The following is a 27,198-nucleotide window of genomic DNA, read 5'->3' as shown; positions in this document are numbered from 1 at the left end:
CCGGCGGCTTTAGTCCTTAGTGCCTAGTGTGTGCCTTGGGCCCCGAAATCGCAGTCCCTAAGCTCTGAACAAAAACTCACTGCGGTGCGCCTTGTCCGTGGGATCTCGACGCAGAATGATGCGCCGCTTAGATGCACAAATCGGTCCGGAATCCACATCGTGTATTACAATCCGAATGGCCTCGCCATCCATGGAGGTCTGTCGTCGCGGCGCCTCCAAATCCTCGAGATTGGGACCGGTAAAAGACGCCATTGGAGGCGGTATTGATGAGGGTGGCACAGCCGGCAAAGCACCGCGATTCTGCAGCATGGCAATATCGGGTCTGGGAATAAGAATAGAAAAGGGATGAGCATAAATATATGTCTTCGGAATTAATATAAATTAGTATTGATTCTAACTTACAGTTGCGAACCACGTCGCCGCATTCGTCGGTCATCGTCAACGGTGAGCACGGGACTGCCCTTGTCCGGTGATCCCGGCGAGTCATCATTCTGGATATCCTCCGAGGCATGTGGCACCCGGAAGGAGGGTCTTCTCGAGCCGGGCAGCTGGATGGGTGGCATAATGCCACCCTCGCCCGGTGATCTCTGCAGCTGAGTGGCAGGAGCGGCACCGGCCTGCACTAGTCCGGGTGCAAACACATCGTAGGCGGACTTTCTGTGGTTGTTAAATAGGAATCATGTAGATCCAAGTTTATGAAGGAGACTTCAAGTCTTACCTGCGCGGCATGGCTGGTATACCGAGTCCAGAACCATCTGCTGCCATGCCCAGCGCCGGACCGCCACCGCCCATGCTGCCGCCCACGGGACCAGCCTTCATATCATCATCGTAGCTATGCTGCCTTGCCACCCGGGAACCCCTTCGGGACTGCATACGCGACAGGGGCGCTCCAAAGGGTGGCTCCTGTCCATCGCCACGCGGTGGACTATTGGAGCGACTGGGCGCCATGCTGCGTCCGCCTTTGAGTTGCTGCAACGGGAAGGAGTTATTATTGCCAGAAATTCTCTGATTAAACAAGGTACACCACTCACCCTTTCCAGCTCCTTTAAGGATGCGGGCGAAACGTCCGAGTGCCGTCGCAGCTCGGGACTCCGTGGCGGGGCTAGGGCGGCACCATTGCTGGGAGCCAGGGTTTGAGTGGAGCTGCCCAGCTTGGCGTCCGAGTGACGTCGCTGCAAGGCCTCCAGCACCGGGACGTCCAGCATGGAGTCCGTCGAATCCTGCGGAATGCAGACCCGCGAGGCCATTTTCCGACGGCAAACACTGCACCGCCACATGGTCTAGGGGGCAATGGGAAAAGCGGAAAATCAATTTTCATTGCTGTGGCAACGCAGCAGCGTTAATTAAAAGCACCAGCTAAGCGCCGGCATCTATTTGCGGCCGCACACTGTGCGCTTATATATATTAGTTGCCCCCACCAAAGAAAACCCATTATGTTGGCCAGCGAAAATAAATATTAATTACTTTTGGAAACAAAACTTTTCGCCCTCCGCCATTGGAGAGCACGTTTGCAGAAAAATTCTATTTCGAGGAAGGAGAAAATCCATGGAACAGGTGCGCCTGCATTATCCCTCCCCCCCATGTCTCGAGTCCTTCGCTGCATTTTTCCTCTTCCCCCATTTTCCTTTTTCCGCGGCACACGCCCGCACAGTGCTCGTTACATTTCCACCTGACTGCTGATTCATTTTGCCCAGCGGCTTCAATCGTCATGTGTGTCACCATCGTCCTTTCCGTCCTCCTATTTCAACCTTTTCCGTACCCGGTTTTCCCACATTTCCAATGGCTGTGCCGTTGGCGGAAGCTGCCGCCATTGTAATTAAGTCGAGGCACGGAGGAAAAAAAACCAGGTGAAGTGGTCATTCAGGGATGTAGTTTTACTTTTCTTCCTTGGTAAAATGAGGGGTAATTTGTATATTTTACAGGTTCAATGGGTAAACTAAAGGTGTTTTTTGGAAGGATATTAGCACAACTTTGACTAAGCAAAAAAGTACCAATACATACTTATTATATAGTTTCAGTTATGATATTCCTCATGCTAAATATTCTATTAAAATAAGTTTAAAAATAAAAAAACAGTTTCATTATTTATGAGGGAGTCTAAAATATTACTTGTTTTTCTGTCTGCAACTATACACATGACTTGCGCTGTATGCCACAGCTGCAACTAGAGCCCGGCTCTGGTTTATTGCCTCTGAGCTCTCCAGTTGCGTGCTCTGTAATTACACAGTGCTGCGGCACTGCGGCTGCCAGTTCATGATCCCATCGAGAAATCGACTGAAAAGTTATTTCCAAGCTGCCACGGCCACGTCAGCATCATTTCAGGGAAAGCAAGGAAAATCTCGCTGTGTGCTCATGAAAATTTAAGATTTATTTTGTGTTCATCGGCTATGCAAAGGCCAATTGATTTTGATGGTTGAGCATGGGAAGTGAGAGCTTATGTTTAATCTGGAAGTGGTTTTTATAGAGCAACAAAGTCGGGGAATCATATTCAAGGTTCAGCCATGGAGAAATTGAGAGAAATCTATAGAAATCTGTCATTCTTCATTTGGAAGAAGATACTTTAATATTTAGTAGGCCTAAAATCAAGGCCTTTATTTGGGGAACATGTTACTTATTTAATATAATTATTTTTGTTATTATTTGATGAGCAAATATAGGGCAACCTAATCGAATCTGATGAATAAATATTACTTTAAAACTTAAGCATAAAATCACTTGATTGACAGACTTAAGGCATGATGTGGCAAATGTATTTCATTTCAAAGGAATTATTCACTAATAAACAAACCCACTTCCTCAAATATCAGCATCAATTTCCTAGTATAAACTTCATTTCCGGTGAAAGAAATAAGTCAGCTTCATATAAACCTCAAATTAAATGTACAGTTCACTCGAACTTATTGTTTAAACTGCAGGTATCCTGTTCCAGGGAATAAAATCAAATTCCTATACTCCCTGAACCATCCACACCCATAACTATAGCACAAGGACACCGAAAATGCCTGGTTAGTGCTTAGTGTGGCATGCTCTAAATGATTATTTCAGCAGCAAAGCCTCCGAGTGTCCAGTTAAGAGACACCGCACACTACCCGAGACCCATAATTACGCAGGGGGAGGGATGGTGTGGTGTGGTGTGGTGTGGTATGGGAATATAACAGGTTGTGGGTGGAACTTCACTCAGACTGACTGTGTGTGTGAGCCTGTGCGTTGTAGTCAACGCCCATGAACATCAATTTCAATTAGCCAAAGTGGCCAGGTTGACAGACAAACGTTAAATTTTATGTTCAGGGCGTTGGCGTTGGCGTTGGCATTGGGCTTCTTGACAAATTACCACAAGTTCGGGAGCCAAGACAATGTTGCATGGTCATGGTATGTATGTTGGTTATCAATGATCATTATGCGGCTGGCAGTGATGATAGGCGACAAGTGCAACAGATTCCCCTCCCCCCAGACGCTAAATGCGGAGATGTGCCATTTAATCTCGTTAATTTGGCCTTTATCTCGTTAATGGTCCGCGATAAATGGAGTCAGCATTGTCACCATTGTGCCCCCCATTGTGGGAAACCCCTTTTTCTAATCCAATTTGTGTGCACTGACCCATGGTGTTCGCTTATAGTTTGCACACCCACGCAATTAAGGTCACTGGAAAAATTCTCTAAATCAGGATTAAAGTCTGCCTTTGGTTTTTTGAATTTTTCTAAAACTTTCAGTAAGATTTACATTCATATATTGACTTTAAACTTCAATTCAAGCTGTTTCTCTTTCTAAATTACTCTGATTTTACCTCCCTTTTTTGCTCAGTGCTCCACGCCCCTCTATATTTTCTTATTAATTAAGTGCCGCTGCATTTCTGTGTTTATTTTTGCACCGCCCACAAGCCACGCGACCCTGGGACATTGCCTAGTGGCCCGGAAGGTGCATTTTGCGAGGGTCCAGCCAGGGTCCTGCCAGAATCCCAGCCAACTTACCGCATCCTCGTGCTCGTCCAGTTTGCTGTAGCTGGCACAGTCCTCGCACACTCGCTGCTGGCACTCGAAGCACGTCTTGTGGTAGTCGTCCGGCTTGAAGGACTTCAGGCACACCCGGCAGGCGCCGGCCCTTCGTCCCGGCTCCTGTTTGGCCGCCGCTCCAGCTCCTCCTCCAGTGCTGCTGCTGCTGTTGTTATTATTGTTGTTCAGATTGCCGCCGGAGGAGTCCTGCTGCTGCTGCTGCTGCTGTTGTCCTTGCTGCTGATAGCTGGGCGAGCCATAACTGCCGCTGGTGTCCGCATCCGTCGGAACCAGCGAGGGGCGTGGCGACATTTTATTAACTTTGAAAGGAGACAGCAGAAAAAAGGAAGAGTGAGGCATGTAATCAATTACGAGGCAACCAATGGGGGGCAGCAGCCCTTTAAATAGGACTTGTTGATTTTCCGCTGATTGCACGGACTGACCCCAAATGCAACAAAAGGGTGCAGTCTAACCATTAGCATTTAATTTGTATGTTGTGCAAAGGAAATGGGAGCACCAGTGGTATTAAAGACTTAAATAGGTTACAGATTAAAGGTACACTTCTTAACATTCAAAATGAATATCTAAAATTTGTTAATTACTATATTCCCCAGTAATTATATTTGTATTGCGAATGTTTATTAACATTAACATAAAAGCCAAACAGAAAAGCGGAAAAGCATGTAAGCAACTAAGAGGAAAACAAAGGGACGAAAATAACTCTCCCTCGCAATTAAAACTTGTTGATTTTCCGCTGATTGCACAAACTGACCCCAATGCATTGTGCCTTGAAGGCTCATTCCATTCCATCCTTAATTTGTTGTCAGCACACATAATTTGTTTGGTTTGCTAATTGCCAAAACGACAGGCGGCAAATGCAATAAATGAAATAATTATCTGGTGAAACGAACGCTTATGACAGCCTTTCGAAAATCGGTAAAGTAAAAGGTCAAAGGAAGCAGAGAAAATGGTATTGAATATCAGAATGATTCTTTTACCACGATTTAAATTTACTTGATAAACCATTCAACAATTTTCAGCTATATGCTTGGTTGCTTACAAAAACCCCAAAATTTAATATTCTAAAGTGTAAAATTTTGGTTGCACTGCCACCCAAGTTATGAAATGTTCGTTTCGTGTGTGAATGGAAGCACTCTCTGAAATTGCATATATATTCACTTGTGCAACGTTTGATTTTTCCTTCTAAGCGGGCGCGCTTTCCCTGGCAGCAGGAAAAAAACCTGACAAACTGAAGCCTGCCTTCCATACACATTTATATGATTATATGCTTAGTCGTATACGTGGCATGTGTGTGTGATATTTCACCCTTGAGAAAATGGTGAAAAGTTTTATGCGGCACCGGAAAAAGTCGCGGTGCATTAGTCACAGTCAGGAGACAAGGACAAAGGCGGACTTGCATTGCTCATACGCACAGTTGCACCTTGTGCTTTCGCCTTTTGGCAACTCACGCTTGACATTTGCTGCCGTAAAAGTGGCAAAAGCAAATGTGAAACAATGCAAGCGGCCAAGTGCGGAGAAAATTCTTTTAAAACTATAGCGATTCCGAGCCCTGCTCAGGGACCCACAAAAACTGCACAACGTTTAAAGTATTTCCTAGGGTTTTTCCTCTTCCCAATTATGTGTCACCTCGTAGAAGGGCAAAAGAGCACTTGGTTTTACCGCAGAATTTCGTTGAGATTTACCAACTGCCCTGCAGGGAGTACTTCAGCCAGGTGACTGCAGCTGCAGGAGGTACCCTTGCGAGACTGAGACTATCTTGAAATTAAGGACGACAAGTGGCACAGCACAAGTATTTGACAAAAAATTATGTGTGCTGTGTGTGTGTCTCCTGTTTTTACGAGCCGGCTAAATAAACATCATGAAATAAGATTTCATTCCGTTCTAATAAATCGGATGGCTTCGCAATAAAATCAACAAGCCACAGCTTCGCTTAGCTGGTGGCCAACTAAAATGCGATAAAAATAACACAAGAGTCAACACAACATTTTCATGTTTCCCTCCTGCTGCTGCTCCTGCTCCCTGTGCTCCTCCTTTGACTGCCACTAAATATATATATGTATATATATAGTCTGAGCTGAAACAGAAGCTGCTGCCAATTTTATTGACTTTGGTTTTGGCTGCGAGCAGCATTTATGGTGCCCATAACAATGACACTGTGAATGTCGATGACTCCATAATGGCAATGCAGTGGATCAACTGAAACGAACCCCTGACTTTCTGACCCCTTGCCTAACACTGGTCTGCAAGTTAAAAGTTTACAGGAGATGAGAGGAATATCTCTATACTGTGTTTGAATTCAATCACAATTTTCGCATTCTTTGAATCAATATTTATTCTTATTTTAATATGTCAAATTTTTGGAATATTCAAATTTTAAAAATCTCATAACTTAGGCAAAAAAGCATTAAATTCAATTCGGAAAGCTGATCTGTGCTAGTTTTTCTAATAATGATAAATGGCCATGTCTCAAATTAGCTTAAAATATGTTGATAAATATAAAATGTATTATATTTGATCCATAAATCGTCCGATTGTTCCTATGTCGGCTATATATATGTATTTATATAGTCCACCGATTTGCCATGCTCCGACTTATTTACTAGTAAAATTATGTAGAAGAATTACTCCATAGTTTCATTCAAATAGCTTAAATTTGTTTCAAAACAAATCTCGCACATCTGTGCATATAATTCCCAACTGGTTCTAACTTCCCCGGAACGAAGTGACTGCTGCCAGCCAAGTCTCGGATACGTGTTGTGTTACAAAAGTTGCAAGTCATTGTTTATTAGTGTTCAAATTTAGTAACTGATCATACATACATAAACATACTTACTGGTCATAGATACTTGCTGATCATAGTTACTTACTGGTCATAGATACTCACTGATACTTACTGATCAGAGTTAAATTAAATATCAGCTCGGAGTTTGTCTCTGTCTCTCTGCCTCCCCCCTCTCTCGCTATGTTAATTGCTCTATGAATCTCTAGAGGCAACTCCTTCTCTCCCGCGCTCCCACACTCACTTTCTCTGCTCCACTCTCTCCTCGGGAACTATAAATAGAGGCGCTGAGGTCGCGCGCGCCTCAGTCTGTCCTAGGGGTACCTAGTGTTAACATCGATAGTGATAGTGCAAGTGATCATCCTTCAACCTCAAAAACATGACGTGGCCAATGCAATGCATCTGGATGACCAGCAAGAAGCTCAGTTGGATGAAGTCACCCAATCTTGGTCACTACTGATCATAGTAACTTATTGTTGAAAGATACTTACTGATCATAGTTACTTATTGGTCATAGCTACTTACTAATCATACTTACTTACTGGTCATAGATACTTACTGTTAAAAGTTACTTAGTGTTCAGAGTTACTTATTGCTCTTAATTAATTACTTATCATAGTTACCTACTGATCATAGTTACTTATTGTTAAAAGATACTTACTGATCCCCTACATTTATCAAATGTAGGAAGTCAATAATATTTCGACTTTGTAGTGTCCATTCCCATTTATTTTTTATACGCAAAAAAGGTATTCTCACTTCAGTCAGAAGCTTAAAACACATCGAAGGAGTCATTTCCGACCCTATAAATCAAATATATTATTTATCAGCACGAAAAACTACGTCGATCTAGATTACCCCGGACGAAAAATAAAATTTTCAAAATTTGGAGAAAATTTGAGAAAAAGATAAGGGGTTATCATCATTAAAATTTGCTGCCTTAGGAACGATGGGGCAAATAAAGCTTATTTAAATTATTATAGGTATTAAAAAATTGGGCATTCTTAATTTAAAGCCACAATATTAAGTGTTATTCATAAAAGTTGAACTTTGATTTAAACTCGAATGCAAATGCAAATCAATATAGTTTCGCCTTTTGATGCTGATCAAGAATATGATTTATTGGGTCGGAAATTACTCATTCTTCCACTTTAGTCCCCTTTAAGATTTTGGACTATTTTTAAATTAAAATAATATTTGCTGGCAGCGATCGGAAAATAATTACGAAATAAGTTCAATTCGAATTAAGTTTCCAGTAAAAGCTGAGCTTTGGCAGCTTTATTGCCGTATTGCCTCTCTCGCCAAGAAGCTTAAACTTCGCCGCTCTCCATTATCGCCGAGCGACCTCTCCCGGTGGCCGTTGAAAATCAGTTCCTCCGGCGTCGTCGGGCGAGACGGGAGGAAAAAATTAAAACGAAAAAGGTCTCCGTGCAGGAGATCACCGCGGCGGTCAACGGTACAAGAAAACAGAAAACACACACAGAAAGTGAAGTGAAGTGAAATGTTAATTAAATGTTGAAATAGTGGCAAGGCTTGGTACAGCCCCGAGACGTAAGAAGGCTTCTAATGTGTTCTTTTCCTTATTCATAAACCATATAAGGCCAAAATAGTTGTTTTTTTTTCCTACCTTTTTTGTTGTTTTTTTTTCTGTGGAAGTGCAACTCATATATAAAGCCTTAGTAAAACAGTATTCTGTGTGTTTTCTGTCTTTCTTGTGCCCGCTAATTCGCCGTTTATATCTGCAGCATCAATTCATGTAAACGAGTGAGTGAAAAAATTCTTTTCTTTTCTCCTCTTTCTAATTGTCTTCGTGCGCAGATTTTATTTTTGCTTGGCTTTGCAAGTGCCGTTATTAGCTTGGCTTGTACTCGCTTTAAAAAGTGGAACCTAAGAGCGAGAGAGCCACTCAGAGAGTACGATCCACTCCTGTGGATGCCAATTTTGACATTTGGAAAGCTCACTTTGTTTACCTTTTTTATACCCTTGCAGAGTCTAAAGATCCACTCTTGTGCATGCCAATTTTGACATTTGGAAAGCTCACTTTGTTTACCTGTTTTTATACCCTTGCAGAGTATTATAATTTTAGTCTAAAGCATGCAACTCAGTGAAGGAATTATTTCAGACCCCATAAATTATATATATTCTTGATCAACGTCAACTGCAGAGTTGATTTTGCCATGTCTGAACCAAAAAAAAATTGTACTAATTTTTTTAAAATATTATAAAATTTTATATAAAATGTAATAAAGATTTTTTTAAAATTTTAAATTGAGTATGCAGATTTGTTAACATAATAAAAACGAACATAGAAAAGTTTTCCGATAGCAAATAAATGCATTTTTGGCTTAGTTATGATCGCTGCAAGGGTAAAGAAATTTGCAGGTTTACTAAGTTGGCTTTCTTTCTTGTTTTGGCAAGCTGATATTTTTTAAATAAAATAAGCAAAACTTAATGAAGCTCAACTAATATTATTATATACTACCCCCCTTTTTTTAATGTATTATTATTATTATTGTTTTTCCTTTTCAGGTTATTTAAATGTAACATATAAATATTTAATACAATTTTTAATAATCTAATTTAATTTTAAATTTTTATACATGTTTCATATACCTCCTATATTTTTCTATTTCCTTTTTTTTCAAAATGAATCGTTTCTTAGTGATCGTATTGCAATCAGCGTGGGTTTCTTTTTTACATACACAAATTTTATTTTATTTTAAATATTTCTCTACTACTTCCGAAAAACCTATCTTGTGTTGACCTGTGTAATTGAATCAACGATGCAAACGAGCGTGCCGGGCAAATATTGCGTATACGCGCCGTTAGCCATAGCGAATATTACGTATACGCGCAGTTAGCCCAGGCAAATGCTCATTGCCATTGACTTACGTGCACACACGTTGCTCTCTGGTCTCTGAACGCTGCTACTGCTAGCATTCGGCTTTAGCACAAAGTTTGCACAAAGTTTAGCGAGCAGCTTTACGGGCACTTGTATGAAAATTCATGCCATAAATTCGCATGCACTTACGGCAAGGATAACCGTAACCGGAGCAGGGGGGATACACTTACCTTTGTCTGTGACGGTGAGCAGCGACGAGGATAGCGTCGCCTTCATCTTGTTCAAGGCACCCGTGTTGGAGGCCCCACCGCCGGAGTCTGTCGCATGTCCCTGCTGGCCCTGGTTCGCCTGCTCATCGGTGGCCACCATCTGCGGGAAAATCAGAGTTCCAGAAAGGGGGATAATATTAGTAAGGGTAAAAGAGGTCAGCATGGGAGCAAGTAAATGTGGTATCGAGCTGTGAACTTGATTTGCGGCAGCTGTAAATCTTTATTTCGTGAGCCAGAACATAAAATGTGTACCGAAACGATGAGATTATTGGTCATGTACGACAACTAACTCGAAAGAAGATTTTATCAGCTAATAGTAGGTATTTTAGGAAGTCGGTTTAAGGGTTTTCGGGATGAATATAAGTAATATTCCGTTTTAAATACTAAAATTTAGTTAAAGCCACCTTCAGTCACTGAAAACTGCTTTAGAATTGAAATTCCTAGAGACATCATAAAATGCTTGTAATGTTAATATGAGCAGGTAATCTTCACGAATCATTTTCAGCTTCGCTTCAGCTCAGGTGAACTAGATGCGTGTTGCCGTTAAATTCCTGGTGAAAAAGCAGGTTTCACTTTGAGTAAGGAGCAAGGTTAAGGTTATTACCCTGGCTGCCTTGGGATTCTCTGATTTCCGCTCTGTTTTTTTTTTTTCGCCCAGTCATCGCGAGCACGCAGGTGAAAGTAACGCGGTGCGTTTTATTTGATTTTTTTTCGGCGGGGACCTGCTGCTGCTGGAGGCGTCTCGAGCGCAACAAATTGCCAAGAAATCGTAAAGTGTGGCAAGTAATTTTTGATTAAACAACGCAGGACCAAAGCCGGAATCCTGCTGATGCCGGAGAGCCTTTCAAAAATTGCCGTCATTCTTTTTAATGCACAGACAGTGAGGGTGGCTGGGAAGGGGAGAGACGAGGCTTATATTTATATATATATATATTTTTTACTTTGCCAGGCAGAAGAATAACAATTGGAGGCGACTAGCCGACCAGCCGACGAACCCCGAAAAACATAAGTGCTGCTCTGCTCTGTCAGCATTTTATGAAGTGGAAATTTTCTATTTGCCAAAGCGCCAACGAAACCGGAACAAACAGGCGTACAGTTGCCTGTACACTGGGAAAAATAGAAAGGGTATTTCAATGATTAGGTGTGAATATAATAGAGGGGAGAACTAGTAACTTTCTGTATAAATTTTATTCACACTTCTAAATATTTATACCCTGTTGATGTGAGTACTCCCCACTCGCTGCTTTTACTTAATTTACAGAAATATTCGCTTAATATTTAATCTGGTTTATGAAAAGCCCTTTTCATTTAGTATGCAAAAGATCCACTAATCTATTATCATATTTTTCTCTATGTAAAGCACACACACACAGGCTTACACAGCTGGCCTTTCGCTCGTACAGCGCAAATTACGCTAAGTGCTTTCGGCTGCACCGTTTTCGGTTGCCTACCTTTAGGGGCAGAGGCAGGAGCAAGGGCAGGATCAGGACCAGCAGCAGAGGCAAGGCCAAGAGCACGGGCAGGGGGTTTTGTTTTTCGGCTTTTCCTAGGGGTTACAAGGGGTAGTTTTCAGCGAGTACTCGAGGGGTTCGAGCCAGGAACTAAGCGGCATCTAGTGTCAGATTATGGCCGCTTTGTGCTCTCAGCTTGGTCTACATTTTTGATGATGTCATTTGATGTCTCGGGCAACGGTAATATTCATGCTGCGGATTTACGGGCTCCCTTTCTGCCTTTCGTCCTGCCAACGGTTGCGGGCACCGCATGAAATCTTAGTGTAATGTATAGTTGTTTGTTCGGTGGCCATATTTCAGGGACTCCCCCTCTTAGGTGCTTTTAGCTCGACCTTACAGTGGATCAGTGATGACAGAATAAGGGCTCGAACGAGGAAAGCAGAATAATATTATCAATGTAATTAGATAGGTTTTACTTAGAATGTTTGATTAAACAGATTACATTTTTATAAAATGTAAACTTTTGGCATATTAATTTTTAGTTTGCTTCTAGATTTTATATATTATGAGGGAATCTTCTATCTGTCAATCTTTAAAATATTTTATTTCTAATTTAAAACAATTTAGAATAAGTACAACTTTTTATTAGTTTTTCCCTTCTAATACCCTTTGAAAAAGGAACCTTGGGATAAAATTGTCAGCACTGTTCCCTCTACACTCTCACGTACTATACACAGCCCTCTTAATTTATGTGCTCAGGTGTCTGACGCCATTTTTCTTGTGCCAGGGTAAACTACTCTGCATTCCTCTGGCTGTGAAGTTTGTTCCCTTTTCCTTACTGTTTTCCTCACAATGTTTTCCTCACCGTTTCTCTGCTCTGTATGCCTCGCCTGCCTGCACAATTATTACCGTGTTAATTTTGTCATTTATTATGATTTTTTCCAGAGCCCAAAGCCGCAAATAGTTTCATGTTTAGTGCCAAAAATTATGTGTTGACATTTAAGAGCCGCTGATGTTTCCCATCACCCGGGAGCATCACATTTTCCCCCATTTTCCTTGTCAGAACAACAACAGCAATATGGCGAGCAATATGTGCGCCCTTTATGGCCGCAAAGTATGCTACATAAAACAGCAGTCAATGCGAAATGAAATGCGGCAAAAGTTGGTCGCGAAATGGAGGGAAAGTTCTCAGCATTTTCCGCTTTGTCTGCTCCGAAACGAACGCGTTTGCATTCCATTGGCAGACTCCATTGAAATGCCGTTGAAATGGAAATGGTGGAAATGGTAGAAATGGAAATCAATAGCAAATACTCCAAAGAAAGTGAAATGGAGGCGGTGAGCAAATACTTTGCCACTTAAAAGTTGCGCTCGAAGTTTATAACGAATGTCTTGAATGAAACGTGAGGGCACTGTCAGGAAAAGATATGTATATACAATACAATGATGGATGTGATATTATAAAACATTGATTTACCATTTATTCTTGCCCTGAGCGCGTAAATTAATGTCAGTCAGTCCAAGTTTAAAAATTCTTTATTTATAAAAGTAATTGATTTTTCCGAGTGCAGTAAGTAGTTTCTGGTTCGGGCCACGTGCTTGGCTGCAAGTTCTGCTCATCAGTTGCCTGTTGCAAGTTGCCTGTTGCAGCTGTTTATGGCCTGCAGCCATCCAGGCAGGGACAATAAAGTGCAGGGTCATCGAGCACAGAGACAACGGCCAACCGACTGGGACACGTGTGGTCAGGATGGGGTATACATGGGGATGACCTGAAATGGCCAGGAGCTGTCCACAGGCAACCGCAGGCCAAATGGGTAACGAGCCAAGTGTGGCAGAGGAAGCAACTTTACAGCGGCAACACTATTACGAGAATTGCTGCAAATAAAGTGCAGGAGGTCCTGTTTATGCCATGTTCATGGTTGAGTGAAGGCAGGTCTTTTGATGTGCCGTCGCCAAATAACCAGACGGGTATTTGAATGCGAATAGAAAAAGTTTTTGCAAATTGCAAATAGCAAAAGGCGAATATCCCTTGTGCTAACAGACTTGCTAACAGACTTGTCAACGGCTCATCATTGTCCTGAGATGGGTTCCAAGTTGAACTTGGACCGCTTTGATTTCGTGCTTCATTTGGTCTAATCAAACTTTTGCCCAAAAATTCTCTCTCTCAGGCCGCACAAACACACAAAAATCTGCAGCATTTAGTTGACTGGCATTTGCTTGTCGTCAGCCTTTCCCTTGCTTACTTTTTTTCCCCCTTTAATTTCCAAAAACTTGGTTTTTATTAACTTTGCAAAGAATTTTGTGCCGAACAGGAATTTCAACGGAATTTACACTTTTTCGAGGTCTTTTCCTTGCCTTTCGTTTTGTGTGTTATTTTTGGCTTCACACCAGCTTCAAGCTCTCAGCTCGGCAGCTTCCATTTCATGTATAATTTTATTCTTTTGCTTTTCCCGGCTGCCGAAAACAATTTCCGCATTATAAAAGGGACACCGCCCGAAGGATATATATTGGCAGGCAGGTGCAGGTGCTCGGCAGGATAATTGAACCACTTCGATTGCCAGTGAGGCCAGTCAGCCATTCAGTCCGTTTTCGTTTTTATGTATTTTTTGATATTTTTCGGTCCCATAAACAAAAGGGAAAATCAGTCAAGCGGGCAAAGCATTTAAAGGGCTTTTTAATTAAAAAGTTTTGTTTGCCTACGATCTTGCACCCTTTCGGTTGAGTTTGTATACGATTTTCTTTTTATTTTCATTGGTTTTAACCCTGTGTAAAAGGGGCTTAGGGGGTTATATCCTTAGACTTAAGTAGAAGAAATGTTGTACTTTGTTTTTTAAAGAGTTCCAAAACATTTGTTCAATACTATTTCAAAGCTTAAAGTGGTGGATTAAGGCAAGCAAAACATTATTGCTTAATTACCTAATAATACAAAACCTTTTTTTCAAAATTTTTTTAAAATTTGAAAAAAATTAAAGGGGTTACATCGTTAAAATTTTCAAAAATTGATAAAAAATCAATTTTTCAATAGTGTTAAATTGAGTATACAGATTTATTAACCTGATGAATACTGACATAGTAGTGATTTCCGAATTAAAATTAATGCTTTTTCAGCTTAGTTACGAAATATTTAAATTTTGCTTTGTAGCACAAATTTTCATATAAATATTTACTAAAATATTGGGTCAAAAAATGGTATTATTATGTTAGTCAGAAGGAGTTTGGCTTCAGCTTCCCTAAGTTAGTTTCCTTTCTTGTAGAAAACTCATTTTGATAGTAAAAAATATATATTTTCAGTATTCAAAAAACACCCTTTCTCTCATCTCTTCTCAAGGCGTAACCCCTTAATGTATGCATTTCATTGAAACACACAAAAAAATAAAAGCAAGCAAAGCTAAATGAAATGAAATGAGAATTCGGTTTTCATTTCAATTCATTTGCTTTTGTTGCATTTCATTTGGGAGTATCCATGGTGTACGCTCCGTATCTGCGCTCATTAAATTTTCAGGGTCAGCCGGGGCCAGTGCGAATAATTAAAAAATCACAAATGGCAAATGAAAATGAAAATGAAATTAAGCATAAATTACGAGCGAGCTGCCGGTGACAAGGCACTGATTTATATATATATATAAATTCATTAATTAAAAATCGAAGTGTCAGGCGCGAGAGCACTTACCTTCTTCATGAATGACATCACATTTGTTGGCAACATTTTGACGGTTGTTATTCCACACTCTCGCTCGCTTTAATGGTGGTTTGTTTTCTTGGTTGAAGTGATTGGTGTGTTGGTTTTCTCTGGTATTTTCGTACTGACTCGTTTTTATTTTTGTTTGTATTTAAAGTGCAATTAATCACGCATCCGCCGTCGCTCGTAAGCCGATTTTAAGTCATTGCGTTTTCAATTTGACTGTGGCTGCTATTGTTGCTGCTCCTGTGGCTGCAATTATCCTTGCTCCTGGCGGCCAAACCATATTGTTTGGGCCATTTTTCATCGATGGCCATGTAAATAGGCATTGACATTGGGATTGTGCCATTCACATGTTGTCCCAGCTCGCGGATTCCGATTGATTTATGCGATTTATATGTGCTCTGTGCTCTGTGTCCTGTGTCCCGTGTCCTGGGTATTGGGGCTCGCTCACTCCTGGCCCTTAATTAACTTTGGCCATAATTCAAAGGCGTTATTATTGCCGCCGGCTGCAGCTGCTCGTCGCGGCGGAAAAGCGTGGAAAAACAGCTACACCGGGAAAGAGGCAGAAAATTATAATTAGTCATTTTTGTGGGTTGAGGTCCAAAAAAAGGGGGAGGTGGGAGGTAAGGTCGCTTTAAGTGCTACGAATAATGGGCCAACCGGCTTACACCGTACTTAGCCGGGTTCCATAAATTTTCCTACGATAAGCATCGGGGATTTTCACACACACACACACACACACACATACATTCACTCACGCTCTCAAATTTTCCCGCACTGAAAAGTGGCGAAAAGTCGAGTCGGGAAAAGTTTATAAGACGGAAATAATGTGTCGCGTGGCATGCAAAAGTGCCTTTTTCCATTGTGACCTGTATAATGGGCAGTCTAAGTAGCTTAGCCAACGAAACCTTCAAGCGAACTCCGAAAACTTGTTTTCAATAAGTCATTTTCAGCGGCACAGTTTGAAGTTAAGGGAAGGTTGATTAAACTGAAAATATGGCAAATATTACAGAGAAAAAAATCAGATTAATACTTGAATTAAGTTATTTTAAAACACTAAATGGAATATTTCCTAGCTGTTCATTTCAAGGCTAATATTGTAACTGAAATGTATTTGGATTTACTTTATTTCGATTATCAAAGAAATCCTCAATCAGATTACTGTTTATAATCCTCATTGTTGTAGTTTTCCTTCCTATAAAGTTGTATAGTTTTCCTCCCTGATAAGCAGCTCTTCTAACCACTTCGATCCCAATTCTTTGGCCAGCTTATCGGGCATTCACTTCAGCTGAGATGCACACATTTTCAATGAGGGGTTTGGGTTTGGGATTGCGATTGAGTTTGGGTTTGGCTTTGGTATTCGTAGTCAAAGCGAGAGAGAGAGTCCTGGGCTTTGCCTGTTGCCTGGAAATGGAATTATTAAATGAAATGACCCACATAGCAATTCAATTGTCGAGCGATTCACTCGATTTGAGCTGCAGCTGCATAGAGAGAGGTTTATATGGGGGATATTTGTATGGATTGCAGTGGCTGGCATTTACAATTTCCCCTTGCTGTTGCCCGGATTACCAACAACGGAGTACAGACTACGGATTAAAGAGCCAGCGGAGGAATGCCGATCAAGTTTCAAGTTGCAAACTTTGGCCAAGTCATTGGCACAGAATGCAGTTAGGTCGAAAGGGTTTTCTTTTTGGCCATTAAATGTTTATTGCAAAAGTTCGGGAATGACCATGGAGTGGGGAAAATTGTATATAAAATATAATAAATAGTTATAATCAATTGGAAATGATTATTAAGAAGAGTAAATAAATGATTGAAATCTATAAACATTTTAAATGGAATGTTTTTTTTATCATGTATACCGAAATTAAAATTATCATAACTCAGTCAATAAAGCATTAATTTCAAATCGGAAATCATTCCTATGCTAGTTTTTATTAGGCTAATAAATCTGCAAACTCATTTTAAGATTTAGAAAATTTGAATTTTTCACAATTTTAAAGATGTAACCCCTTTCCTTTTTTTTAAAAAAATTGAACAATTTTTTTGATGCTGATCAAGAATATATATGTTTTATGGTGTCGAAAATGACTCCTTCACAGCGTTTTTAGCTCGTGATTATAATTATTATACTTTGCAAAGTTATATATTCTGTCAGTTGTAGTTAAAACATTTCTAGTTAACAGAATCGATAAACTAAGAAGAAATCTATGACATTTTTCGTTAACAATTCCCCATATCTCCAATGCACTTTACGCCAACCAAAGGGTTGTTGTTTTGGCCATTGTAAAGTTCGCATGGGAAAAAGTTCATAAAAAGTGATCCGAGTTGAGCTTAAGTCCTTCTAAGGGACGGAAGGATAGCCTGTGACTTGAGAATGTGTTTACGGCAAATGAAATTCAAGACTTTTGCCAAATGAGCTTGGCTCTGGCAAGCGAAACTTTGAAATTGTATTTGGGCAAAAATGAAAATTAGTTGCCGTTTGAAACTGTCAAAATGCCAGCGACAGGACATGGCTTAGTGCACTGTGCATGGCTTTCAGCGTTCAGAATTCCGCGCAGCGAAATCAGGACGACGATGATGATTTTTTGGTGGAAGATGTAAGGCAAAGTGGTTACAAGTGTTTGTACGGGGGGCGGAAAATGGGTTTTGGGGGGCGGAAAATGCGACGACAGGCTCGCTCTCGTTGCTTACACAAGCTTAGCGCACAAGGATGTGCTCATAAATTGTAACTTTCCGTTGTTGGTGTTGGTAACAAGCATGAAATCACATGAACACACACTCGGCCGGTCGCAGAGGCTGATGCTGCAGGATTCAGCTGGCAAAGTTCCAGCCTTTCCCCAACTTCGGGGCGGCTGTAGTTGGCACACAGTTAATTAGCGCGAAATTGGGAGAATGAGCTCGGCAGATTCTGAATCGGCGGGGGATATGGGCAAGGACAGTGTACCGCCACGGGCAGGCACTCTGTGCATGCTAATGAAACTGATCAGATTGCCATTAGTAGCGTTAAAGGTCAGAATGTGTGGAAATAGTGCATGCATTAAATAAGGTCTAAACAAGATTTATCACCCACACGCTTAGATCCAGTCCCAGGGACCAAGGACATCGCAATTGTCACGCACAGGCAAACAAAGCTCGACCGAAAACAAAAAAAAAACTTGGAGCCAAATCGAAATTGAAATGTTCGAAAATAACATAGAGGCAAACCCATCTAGTGCACTGGGAAAAATGTTTATCTTTTGGGTATTCTATAGATTTATTTAAATGAAATTTATTAGTAATTAAAGGGGAAAGAGTTTCAGAAGATGTCAAAGTAGCTTGTAATAAATTATCCTTGATGAGAAGTCCTTTCAACTTCAAAGAAACCCCTTAGAAATTATTTTCAAACTAGCTGAAATACTTTTCTTTACTAAATTTTCGGTCAAAAGTTTTCCACTACATTTTCCCTTTCCATAAAATCACTATTTTCTGCATCTGTAGGCTGCGGCAAACGTTCAGTGTCCGGCGATTTATTGCGACTCATGTCACACAGGGTGTCAAAGTGAATTGTTATGCCGGAACGTGTACGGGACACAAATTAAGTGCAGGCCAGTCCGAAAATAAATGGAGGAAAAAAGTGCTGCAAAAATCAATTCCTCAGCCAAATGAAGCGCAACAGCTTCTGAACCGAAAAGAAAATAATACAACTACAACAATTCTAGCAAAAAATATTGTGGAAAAAAAGCCAGGAGCAGCATCAGGTCCAAATGCAGTTGAGAAATCGCAGCACAGTTCATAAATAAAACCGGACAGCAGGGGGCATATCCGCCAGCCGCATCCCCTTCCGTATCCTTGCTGGGCAACCGACCTCATGAATGCCATGAATGAAGCGTTGTCAACAAAGCAAAGCAATGGGGGATTTCCCCAGCGAGTCTGCAGCTTACAGGATCCAACATCGACCCTCCGCTCCTCCTTCCTCCTTTATCCTTGTTGCTCGGCTTGTTAACACTGGCCTTACTGGGTGCATTTATTATGGTCGTCAAGGATAAGGCGAGGGCCCAGTTACGCACTCTATCTCTTCAGGTGAATGTGTGTGTCACTTGAATCTATGAGACTTGCTGCTTTATCGATCACAGGAAAATTAATTTGCCTAAGCGTACAATGGCAACGTTTTTGTGAACAAAGTTTAGAGTGTAGGCAAACTTTGAGTCAGATGCAGAAAGTTCCACTGTGGAAACTGAAGCTACAAGGACACTGAATCTACCTCATAAAATGTTAATTTTTTAAATAAATAAGTTCTTAAGTCAATTTAGGAATGTATACTGAAGAAAACAAGTACTGAAACTTTGTTTCTTCTAACAAGAACAAGGCATAGTTTTATAGTTACGTAGTTTGCTATAGTTTTTTCCCTCAGTGCTGCTCTTGACAGAGACCATCGGCTGGCCAAACAGGATTTTTAATGAACCTGCGACCGCCTGTTTCCTGCCTGTTTGTGTTTGCTCTTGGCCATCCTACGGCCAACTGCCAAGTGGCAAACGGACGCGATGTCAACGCCTGGTTGTCGCTGGCTAATTGACGGCGATGGGCTTACGTGGCGGCTACGCGATTTCACTGACTTTTGGTCTCTGCCAGAGTTCAGCCTCCTTTAGGCTATATATCCTTTATCCTTGGTAAGGTTTAATTGCTGGAAATAAACAGAAGAAGAGTGAGACCGGAGATGCTCCGGATTGTCGGCATGTTGTGGGCTGACCGAACAGATTGCTCTGGCTCTGCCTTTGACTCTGATTCCGATTCCGATTCCGATTCCTATTCCGGGCTGAGCTGAGCGCTGAGTCTCGGTATCAGGAGCAGATGGCACTCCCATTGGCATGGCCATTTCCATCTACCAACCCACTTTCCCATGCCAAACACGTACGCAGCGGAATGAAATAAAACTACGCCCATCGAAACACCGAAACGTTGAGCTTTTTGCCGGATAGAACTCTGTCTGCTCTACAAAACAAAGGCTGACAATCGTTTAAACTGCTGCCAAACTCAATTATTCAAATGGGAGAAGGCGTATCACTGGAGGAAGTGGCAGGAGGGGATATACACACACGCATGCTGTGCCTCAAGTGGCACTCGCTTTGCGGTCGCTGCAATTTGACATTTAATCAAAGCGAAAGCCTAACCGACAGCCACTCGAGTAACATGCCTCGATATCCATTCGAGAGGGCCCGTTTTTGCGGTGCTATTGAAACCGAAACGGAAAGGAGAACTCCTGAAACTCCGGGAGATACAAACCGCCCAACGCGTTGTTCCATCTAACCAATGTGGCCTGTATCCAGAGTTTCATCTTAATTGAAATCGAATCAAAGTGTTTTCACTTCACCAAATGAAATTGTCTGCTGCACGCATTGTTCTCTGCTCAACTCAGCTCTGAATCTATACTTTCTTGTTTGGTTTTGCCAATCTGTTTAGGCCAACTGTTGCCACCAACTAATGACCTGGCATTGTTCGTTCCTTGATTTTACACTCAATTTGGCTGGCATTGTGGCTTATTGTTTCATAAATTATTTATTAGAAAATTTTATTTGCCCTTCCGTGCCCTCTCTCTCTCCCTTATCGAAAGCCCTTCGGGAATTACTTGGTCTGTCCTGGTCTTTGGCTTTTGTGTTTTGTTGGCTGCTGACAAGGATATGAGGTTATTTGATTACCAACTCCAATTGCAGTTCACAATATATATAACCGGGAATTGCGTGCCATGACTGACAAAGGCGATTTTGGGCCACCAGATTATGGTAGCAAATATGGTTGCCTTCAATTCTCCTTGTTCTAGATTGAACAAAGCTTTCAACAGGGCAAGGGGAGGCAGTGTGGTAGGTGGGGCACCCAAAATCCATCGTCCAAATGCACTATACACAATCACACACATCAAACGGCAGGCGAGTGCTTAGCAAATATTACGCATACGCTCTGTTTACTATTAGCCGGAATTACGCATACGCCCTGTGTGCACATGCAGACACTAAAGCACGGCGAGAAAATTGTACCGAAATGTATTTATAAGGTTTCTAGGAAATCTAATGATATTTAATTTCTAAGAAAGGGTTTAATATGAATACTATCTGGAAATAGACATAATTATTCATAGAATATATGGAGATTTAATACATTTTCATTACTAGTTTACCTAAAAATTGATATCCTACTTCACCACAACCATAAACACCTTGAATGTATAGCATTTTGTAAGTTTTTACCGCCGCAGCCATGTCAAAGTATACGCAATTTTCCTTGGCACGCAATATGATAAGTGGTTTTAATAAAAACCAACTTAAAAACAGTAATTTAAAGAACTGTAAATGTGGGTTTTCCCTCCCTGTAGACACACCAGAAGAAGCGAAGCCAAAATCAACTTGATATGGGGATATGGATACGCTGCTCAGCTGGGCGAGCGCTCATTAACGCTTTGTGTAAGCTTTGTGCAGCTCGGAGAGCGCTTTCCCATTTTCCCCTCGATTTTCTTTGCATGACAACACGCAACGCACGCCCCCTCTTTCAGCTGGAACGAAGGATATGGTTAAGGGCGGGGACCGGCGCCTCCTTTTTGCGCATTTATGATGTCGCGACGTGGCAACTCATTAGAAATGCGTGAAATTCAACGCAGAAGGGGAAGAATCTCTTAGGGGAAGGATAACTTTATAGAGATGGGTACGGGTATTTCAGTACATAATTGTCGCCAATTCCGTGGGCGGTAGCTCAGCTTTCTCGTAACAAAAAAGAGAAAGCACCAGGAAACGCTACTTAACTCCCTTATTAGGGCATCATTTTTATGCATCCTTTGATTCACCGCACTCCCTGAGACAGTGCAAAAAAACTTTATATTAATTACGCACGGCTGGCATAGAAAATTAAATCAAACGGCGCAACAAAGAACACAAAAACCAGAGTCTGGTAATAACACAGAAAACCCCAACCCAAAACCCCACCGAAAACCAGCAAAAAAAGGCTTAATGGCCGTTAAGCGATGGCACGACCGTAAAGATTTCAAGAGACTGGGCCAAAGTGACCGCAATTAATTAACCACAAGGCGGCAAATGCCGCTGGCAATAAAAAATAATTATAATTATTTTCAGCAAGTGCTCGGGAAATGAGGCTCAAAACTGTAAAGACAACAGTACTCATTGTTTAAGTAAAATATCTGCAAGTCTAGGAATAACCAAGTAAAATGCCATTGAAATACATATATGAATGATATATTTTCCTCTTTAGATTTTGACTTAGTTTCCCGATAAATCATCTTAAAAGCATTTAATTTTCAGCCTTTGCCCCCTAAAATTGATATACGTACTAATAGGATTTAGAAAACTTAACGAAAACTTGTCAGGAATTATTTATTTCATATAATTTTCATAAGTTAGGAACAAGATCCAATATCTACTGTTTAGTGCTCTTTCAGATTCAAGGAAATTCGAGGATTCGGAATATAATATAAAATGCTTGGCATTTATTGCGTAATTAAATGCCGCCGAAACGTTGAGCTGGGGCAAAGGTTAAGCTGACTGGCTGTCAAGGCTCGGCCTTCGTACTCAAACATATTGCCGGTTAATTATTCAGCATTAGGCATGTCATGGCAGGGTAAAGCATATGCATGATAGATGTACCAATGCCAATGCCAATGTCAATGTCAGCATCATGGCCCAAACTGTCGGCCAACTCAACTCAACTCAAACTAAACTAAACATGCCCGTGGTAAAAGCAGCTCAACGGCCTCATGAACTTTTGCAGCGCATCTAATGCGAATTCAATGTCGTCCTGGCCGTCGTCCTTCCGATGCCCCAAACCCTCCCCCCCATTTCGGGTCGTGTCTTCAACTCGTCCTTGGAAGGTCGACCTCGTGGCTCGTCAGCAACGCTTTTTGAAGCAAAGTCAATTAAAAATATGAGCGCAAACTAAATAAATTGTCATAAATATGCAGAAGAGCAGAGAAAATACATTTTTGCCAAGGATGCGACAAAACTGGGTAGGGCAAAGTATATCGATACTTTTTTGCAAATTTGCAATACCTTTATCGGATATTATTATCTTTTTTATGCAGTTTAAAGTCTCTTAATACAGAAGGTTGTTTCTGGTTTCTTATTATTATGCGTTTCGATATATAATTATTTTTGATATCAAATTGAAATGCGATATATTTTTCGCTCTTTCTACACATCACTGGTAGGCAACCTGGATTTTGTTTGAACCGTCTCAATTACTTGTTGTGTACCCTGTTTCAGCATTATGCATAATCATGTCGCCGGAGAGCCCACCATCTCCATTTACCCATCGATATTCTATGACTTGGCGCGTGTGTCTCACAGGGCGTATACTCGATGTCTCTGCTGTCATTATTGTTATTGCTCGTACTGTAGCTGCTGCTGTTGTTGTGCTTACTTATCGCTCACATACAACACACACAATACACAACATGTGTCTGGCCTGTCGCTGATGTCTGTCTGCGGTTGTGTTCTCTTCTGTATAAAACGAGGTTTTCCCCGGCGCCTTGAGCTGTCTCCGTTCAGTCAGGAGGACATTCCTTGCATCTCTCACCGCAGGCCAGGCAAATGCTGAGCCGTGTAAATTGCATTGCCAAGTGCTCGGGGGGATACATGGAGGAGAAAATGCCAGCAAAGTGAGTGTATTCTCATTCCTAAGGAACAACGCTAGCCTCAGAGACATACTATCAGGATATTTGGCATAGTTACACAGCCTTTTAAGTATATTATAATAATGGGAATATATTATGATATTCAAAGGCATTCCCAAAATCATAATTAAGATATTAGATTAAGTCTTGGATTAACTTAAGAAGGTGTTGTACTTTATCACTACATTAAGTAGTTTATTTTAAGGCAACTTAAAGACCTTTAAATGTAATTTGCCTTTATGAAGTTACCTTTATGAATGCAAATTCCATATTTAAAATGCTTATTTCTCTTGCAATATTTAACAAAACTGTGCGGCGGAAGGTCAAATGTGAAGCCAGCATACAGACAGACACACAAACATTTTTAATACCCACAATCGCACACAATCTGGCTCTGCCCTTTTGCATTTAAAATTTATGAAATATTCAGGCATATATATTCATTAATTTGATTGCCAACCGAATTGATGCATTTTTCATGGAGCATGTGCAAATTGGCTTTGACTTTTCGGCGAAAGTGAATGAAATGAATTCGCAAATTGAGCTAATTCAACCAGATGAAGCGCTAATTATACAGCGATTCCAGTTTTTCAAATTTTACGGTCAGCCTGCAGGCGTATTCAATTAAAATCCGAGCACAAAAATCAACATTCGAACCCATATCCATTACCAGATAATTTATGACAAATCGAAATGAAGGGCCAAGGCAAACAAACACTGAGAGAGTGCTGCTTTTGATGTTTTTCCCCCTCTGGCTAATTGTAACATATTGCGTATACGACGCGTGGCCAGGCGCCTGAAATCATTTTTCATGATAATGATATTTAGCATGCATATTAATCAAATACACACATACACAGCGGGATACAGAATGAGCAGGAAACCGCAGCTAAGGCATTCTGTTATTGAATGCCACAATTTAAATTGATCCGCAAGCAATAGCAGAGCAATAATAATTGCTGCGGTTTTCTTTTGGGGGGCCACAGATGATGCCCTCAGACAAGGCCCAAGATGGCAACCGAAGCCATTACTCGACCGCATTCCATATCCTGGCAGTCAGGATTCTCCGCTTTTCGGCCCGAATGCCGCTGGCAACGCATATTGTTCGTTTGCCTTGGATTCTGCAGCTCAAACCTAATCATCTGCGCACAGTAATCCCATCATTTGTAATGCACACTCACACTGGGTTAGCGGGGAAGAGCACTGAGAGAAAATATCAATTAAGGCTTTTGGTAAAAATATCTAAGGAGCAAAGTACTAATCTTCAAGTTTTTATGCTGTTTAGAAAGCCATTTGGTTTGCTTACAAAACATAAACCCTAAACAAAGCTATTGTTCAAGTTTCCCTATATTTTTTCTTTGTGTAATCACAGAAATACAAAAGGAAGTGGGTAGGCCTCTCATCTGGCCATTGTGGCAACAAATTACCTGTGCGATTTGATTTCATTTCCGTTCTGCTGGCGCTGCCTTCATCCGTCCTACGTCCTTCCTTCTCCTCGACTTGTGGGTTCAGTTTCAGGTTCAACTATAGCTTCAGATTCGGTTCGAAATCCATCTACAACTAAATCATCATTGGCGACGGGTCGGCATCCTGCTGTTTGCTGCTGTCGTTGATGTGCATTCGGTTTTTTGGCTTTCGATTCGAAATCGTGTTGTGTGCTCTGTGTGGGGAAAACAGAAGAACTGGATGTGAGCATATCCTGGCATTAGACAGCTGTCGGATCCGAAATGCGGCGCATAAATCAAATGTTATATTCGATCAGGCGGAAAGACTTTTGGGCCTGGGCCTAAACTGCAATCAGGCGCGAGCTCTCAGTCATTCAAACACACACACTTTTCCCTCAAATTCATCAATTTTCATCGAAACGAAATCAATCTTAGTTACAATAAATTTAATTTGCACACCTCTAGCGTAAGGAATTTTTTCCTGAAGGGAATTTGATTTAATTTTGACTTTTTAGGGGTTATACTCCTCTCGAGGGTAGTATAAGTTCGAATCCTACGAACTAAAATCATTAAGCTGTCGAATTAAAGTTCTATATAATTGCCCAGACCTAATAAATCCCATCACATTCTCAAGTTTATCGATTCCCTTGGACAAATATCTCTTTATTAATACTTTATCACAGCAGCAGACTTGGGCTCGTCTGTTTGCCATATACTCCAAGTACTAAGTACCTACTAAGCCTTGCTCCATCCCAAGGGTAAGCAGCGGGGGTTGAAGGTATATTTCTATCATAAATTCGACTGACTTGGAAACTTTTCGATGGCTGCGATGTGGCATTTGTGGGGCCCTGTTGCTGTTGCTATATAGCCATGGCTCTAAAGCCTTCCTCTTGCGGCTGTTGTCGTTACTCTCGTAATTATGAAAGTTGGCCAACTGGGCTGCGGTCGCGTTCGCGTCCCTTGGGGGCATCATCCAACTTCTTGACAATGCCCGACTCTGCCGCCATCGCCATTTTCCCTCCATTTTCCCCCATTTCTACAATTTATCCTTTATTTTGCGCCTTGAAGTATGCAGCAGCAAATTGTATTGCCTGCATGGGTATTGTAAGTCCTATTTTGTAAGCTCTACTAATGATAGTGTGGGCGGAATTTTGGGCACAGGACATCCTCATTACATTCGAGGACTGGCACATTCAGAATTCAAAATTGCGGCCAAAAACTTTGTGACTTAGAGAAGCTGTTGTTGAAAGTTTATTTAAATTAGTAAATGAGAAATATAGAAGTGTAGTTGTTGGCCCAGGAAGTTGTCAATGTCAGTGGCAGCACTCGTCCTTGGCCATCCGTCGACAGCTCGAAAAACAAGGGCATAAATTAGACAAGTGGTGAACAGTGGTCGATAGAGGCATTATATAAATGGGATTTTTAAGGTAGAAACAAAGAACTGAGAACATTTAACTTTAAACTTATAACTTTTACTTTAAACTAATATGTCTATAGCTCTAGATTATTTTATCTTCATAGTTTTTTAGACAGAGAAATAATATTTTCAAAGGTTTTCAGACCACTGTTCCTTTGCTTTAAGCCTAGAAAGTAGAAGTTTCATGAAGCTCAAGTCCAACCAAGTCCAAGTCCAAGTCCATTTTCGACAGCATCAAAGTCAGTCAAGCACACGGGCCATAGCACAAAAACTTGGCCAAAAGTATGCAAAGCCTCGGCCAGAATGAACCAAAATTATGAAGCACTGCCAAATTCGTTCAATTTGCCAGACAGGACAGCAGAGCAGAGCAGGCGTTCGTTCAGCCAGTTGGACTTCCTGGACGTAGACGTGCCAAGAGGAGCTTGGGGACTGGAAAAAAAGTTAACACAGGCCACGTAGCCACTTCACTTCGATCCCCATGCTAACTTGTTTTTGTTCAATCAACAACACAGGGCCATTGCCATCCATTGTTGGTGTCGTCACGAGGCATTCAGCCTCGGGCTGGCGAGCCTTCAAGCCTTCACAGGACTCAGGACACAGCCTTTAGCGCCGCCTGTCGCCCGCTTGTTTGTCTAAGCCCAGTGAAGTGTACCAAA

At 41.3% G+C, this 27,198-nt stretch overlaps 1 protein-coding gene across 5 annotated transcripts in view; it reads right to left on the bottom strand.

Moving 5' to 3' along the window:
- The window catches only part of Fife (regulating synaptic membrane exocytosis protein fife), a 72,003-nt gene that overhangs the window by 28,075 nt on the left and 16,730 nt on the right, over nt 1-27,198 (bottom strand). For 3 of the 5 annotated variants that reach the window (XR_015270912.1, XM_020958768.2, XM_086829556.1), the window contains exons 2-9: nt 25,108-25,340; nt 15,019-15,576; nt 9,862-10,000; nt 3,969-4,309; nt 1,032-1,280; nt 719-969; nt 403-657; nt 81-322 (exon numbers count right to left, since the gene is read on the bottom strand). Coding sequence is in view for 3 of the 5 variants with exons in the window: in XM_020958768.2 (XP_020814427.2) it covers nt 81-322; nt 403-657; nt 719-969; nt 1,032-1,280; nt 3,969-4,309; nt 9,862-10,000; nt 15,019-15,054 (1,513 nt within the window). In the remaining 2 variants the exon portion in view is untranslated. The remainder of the gene's footprint in view (nt 1-80; nt 323-402; nt 658-718; nt 970-1,031; nt 1,281-3,968; nt 4,310-9,861; nt 10,001-15,018; nt 15,577-25,107; nt 25,341-27,198) is intronic. The other 2 variants (XR_015270913.1, XM_086829553.1) reach the window with 1 other exon arrangement.

Source organism: Drosophila serrata, unplaced genomic scaffold, assembly GCF_035046125.1.
Source record: "Drosophila serrata isolate PLE 108 unplaced genomic scaffold, ASM3504612v1 contig_217, whole genome shotgun sequence".
NCBI classification, from domain to species: Eukaryota; Metazoa; Arthropoda; class Insecta; order Diptera; family Drosophilidae; genus Drosophila; species Drosophila serrata.
Note: the sequence above shows the minus strand (reverse complement) of the source record. Positions and strands in the feature narration are given on the sequence as shown.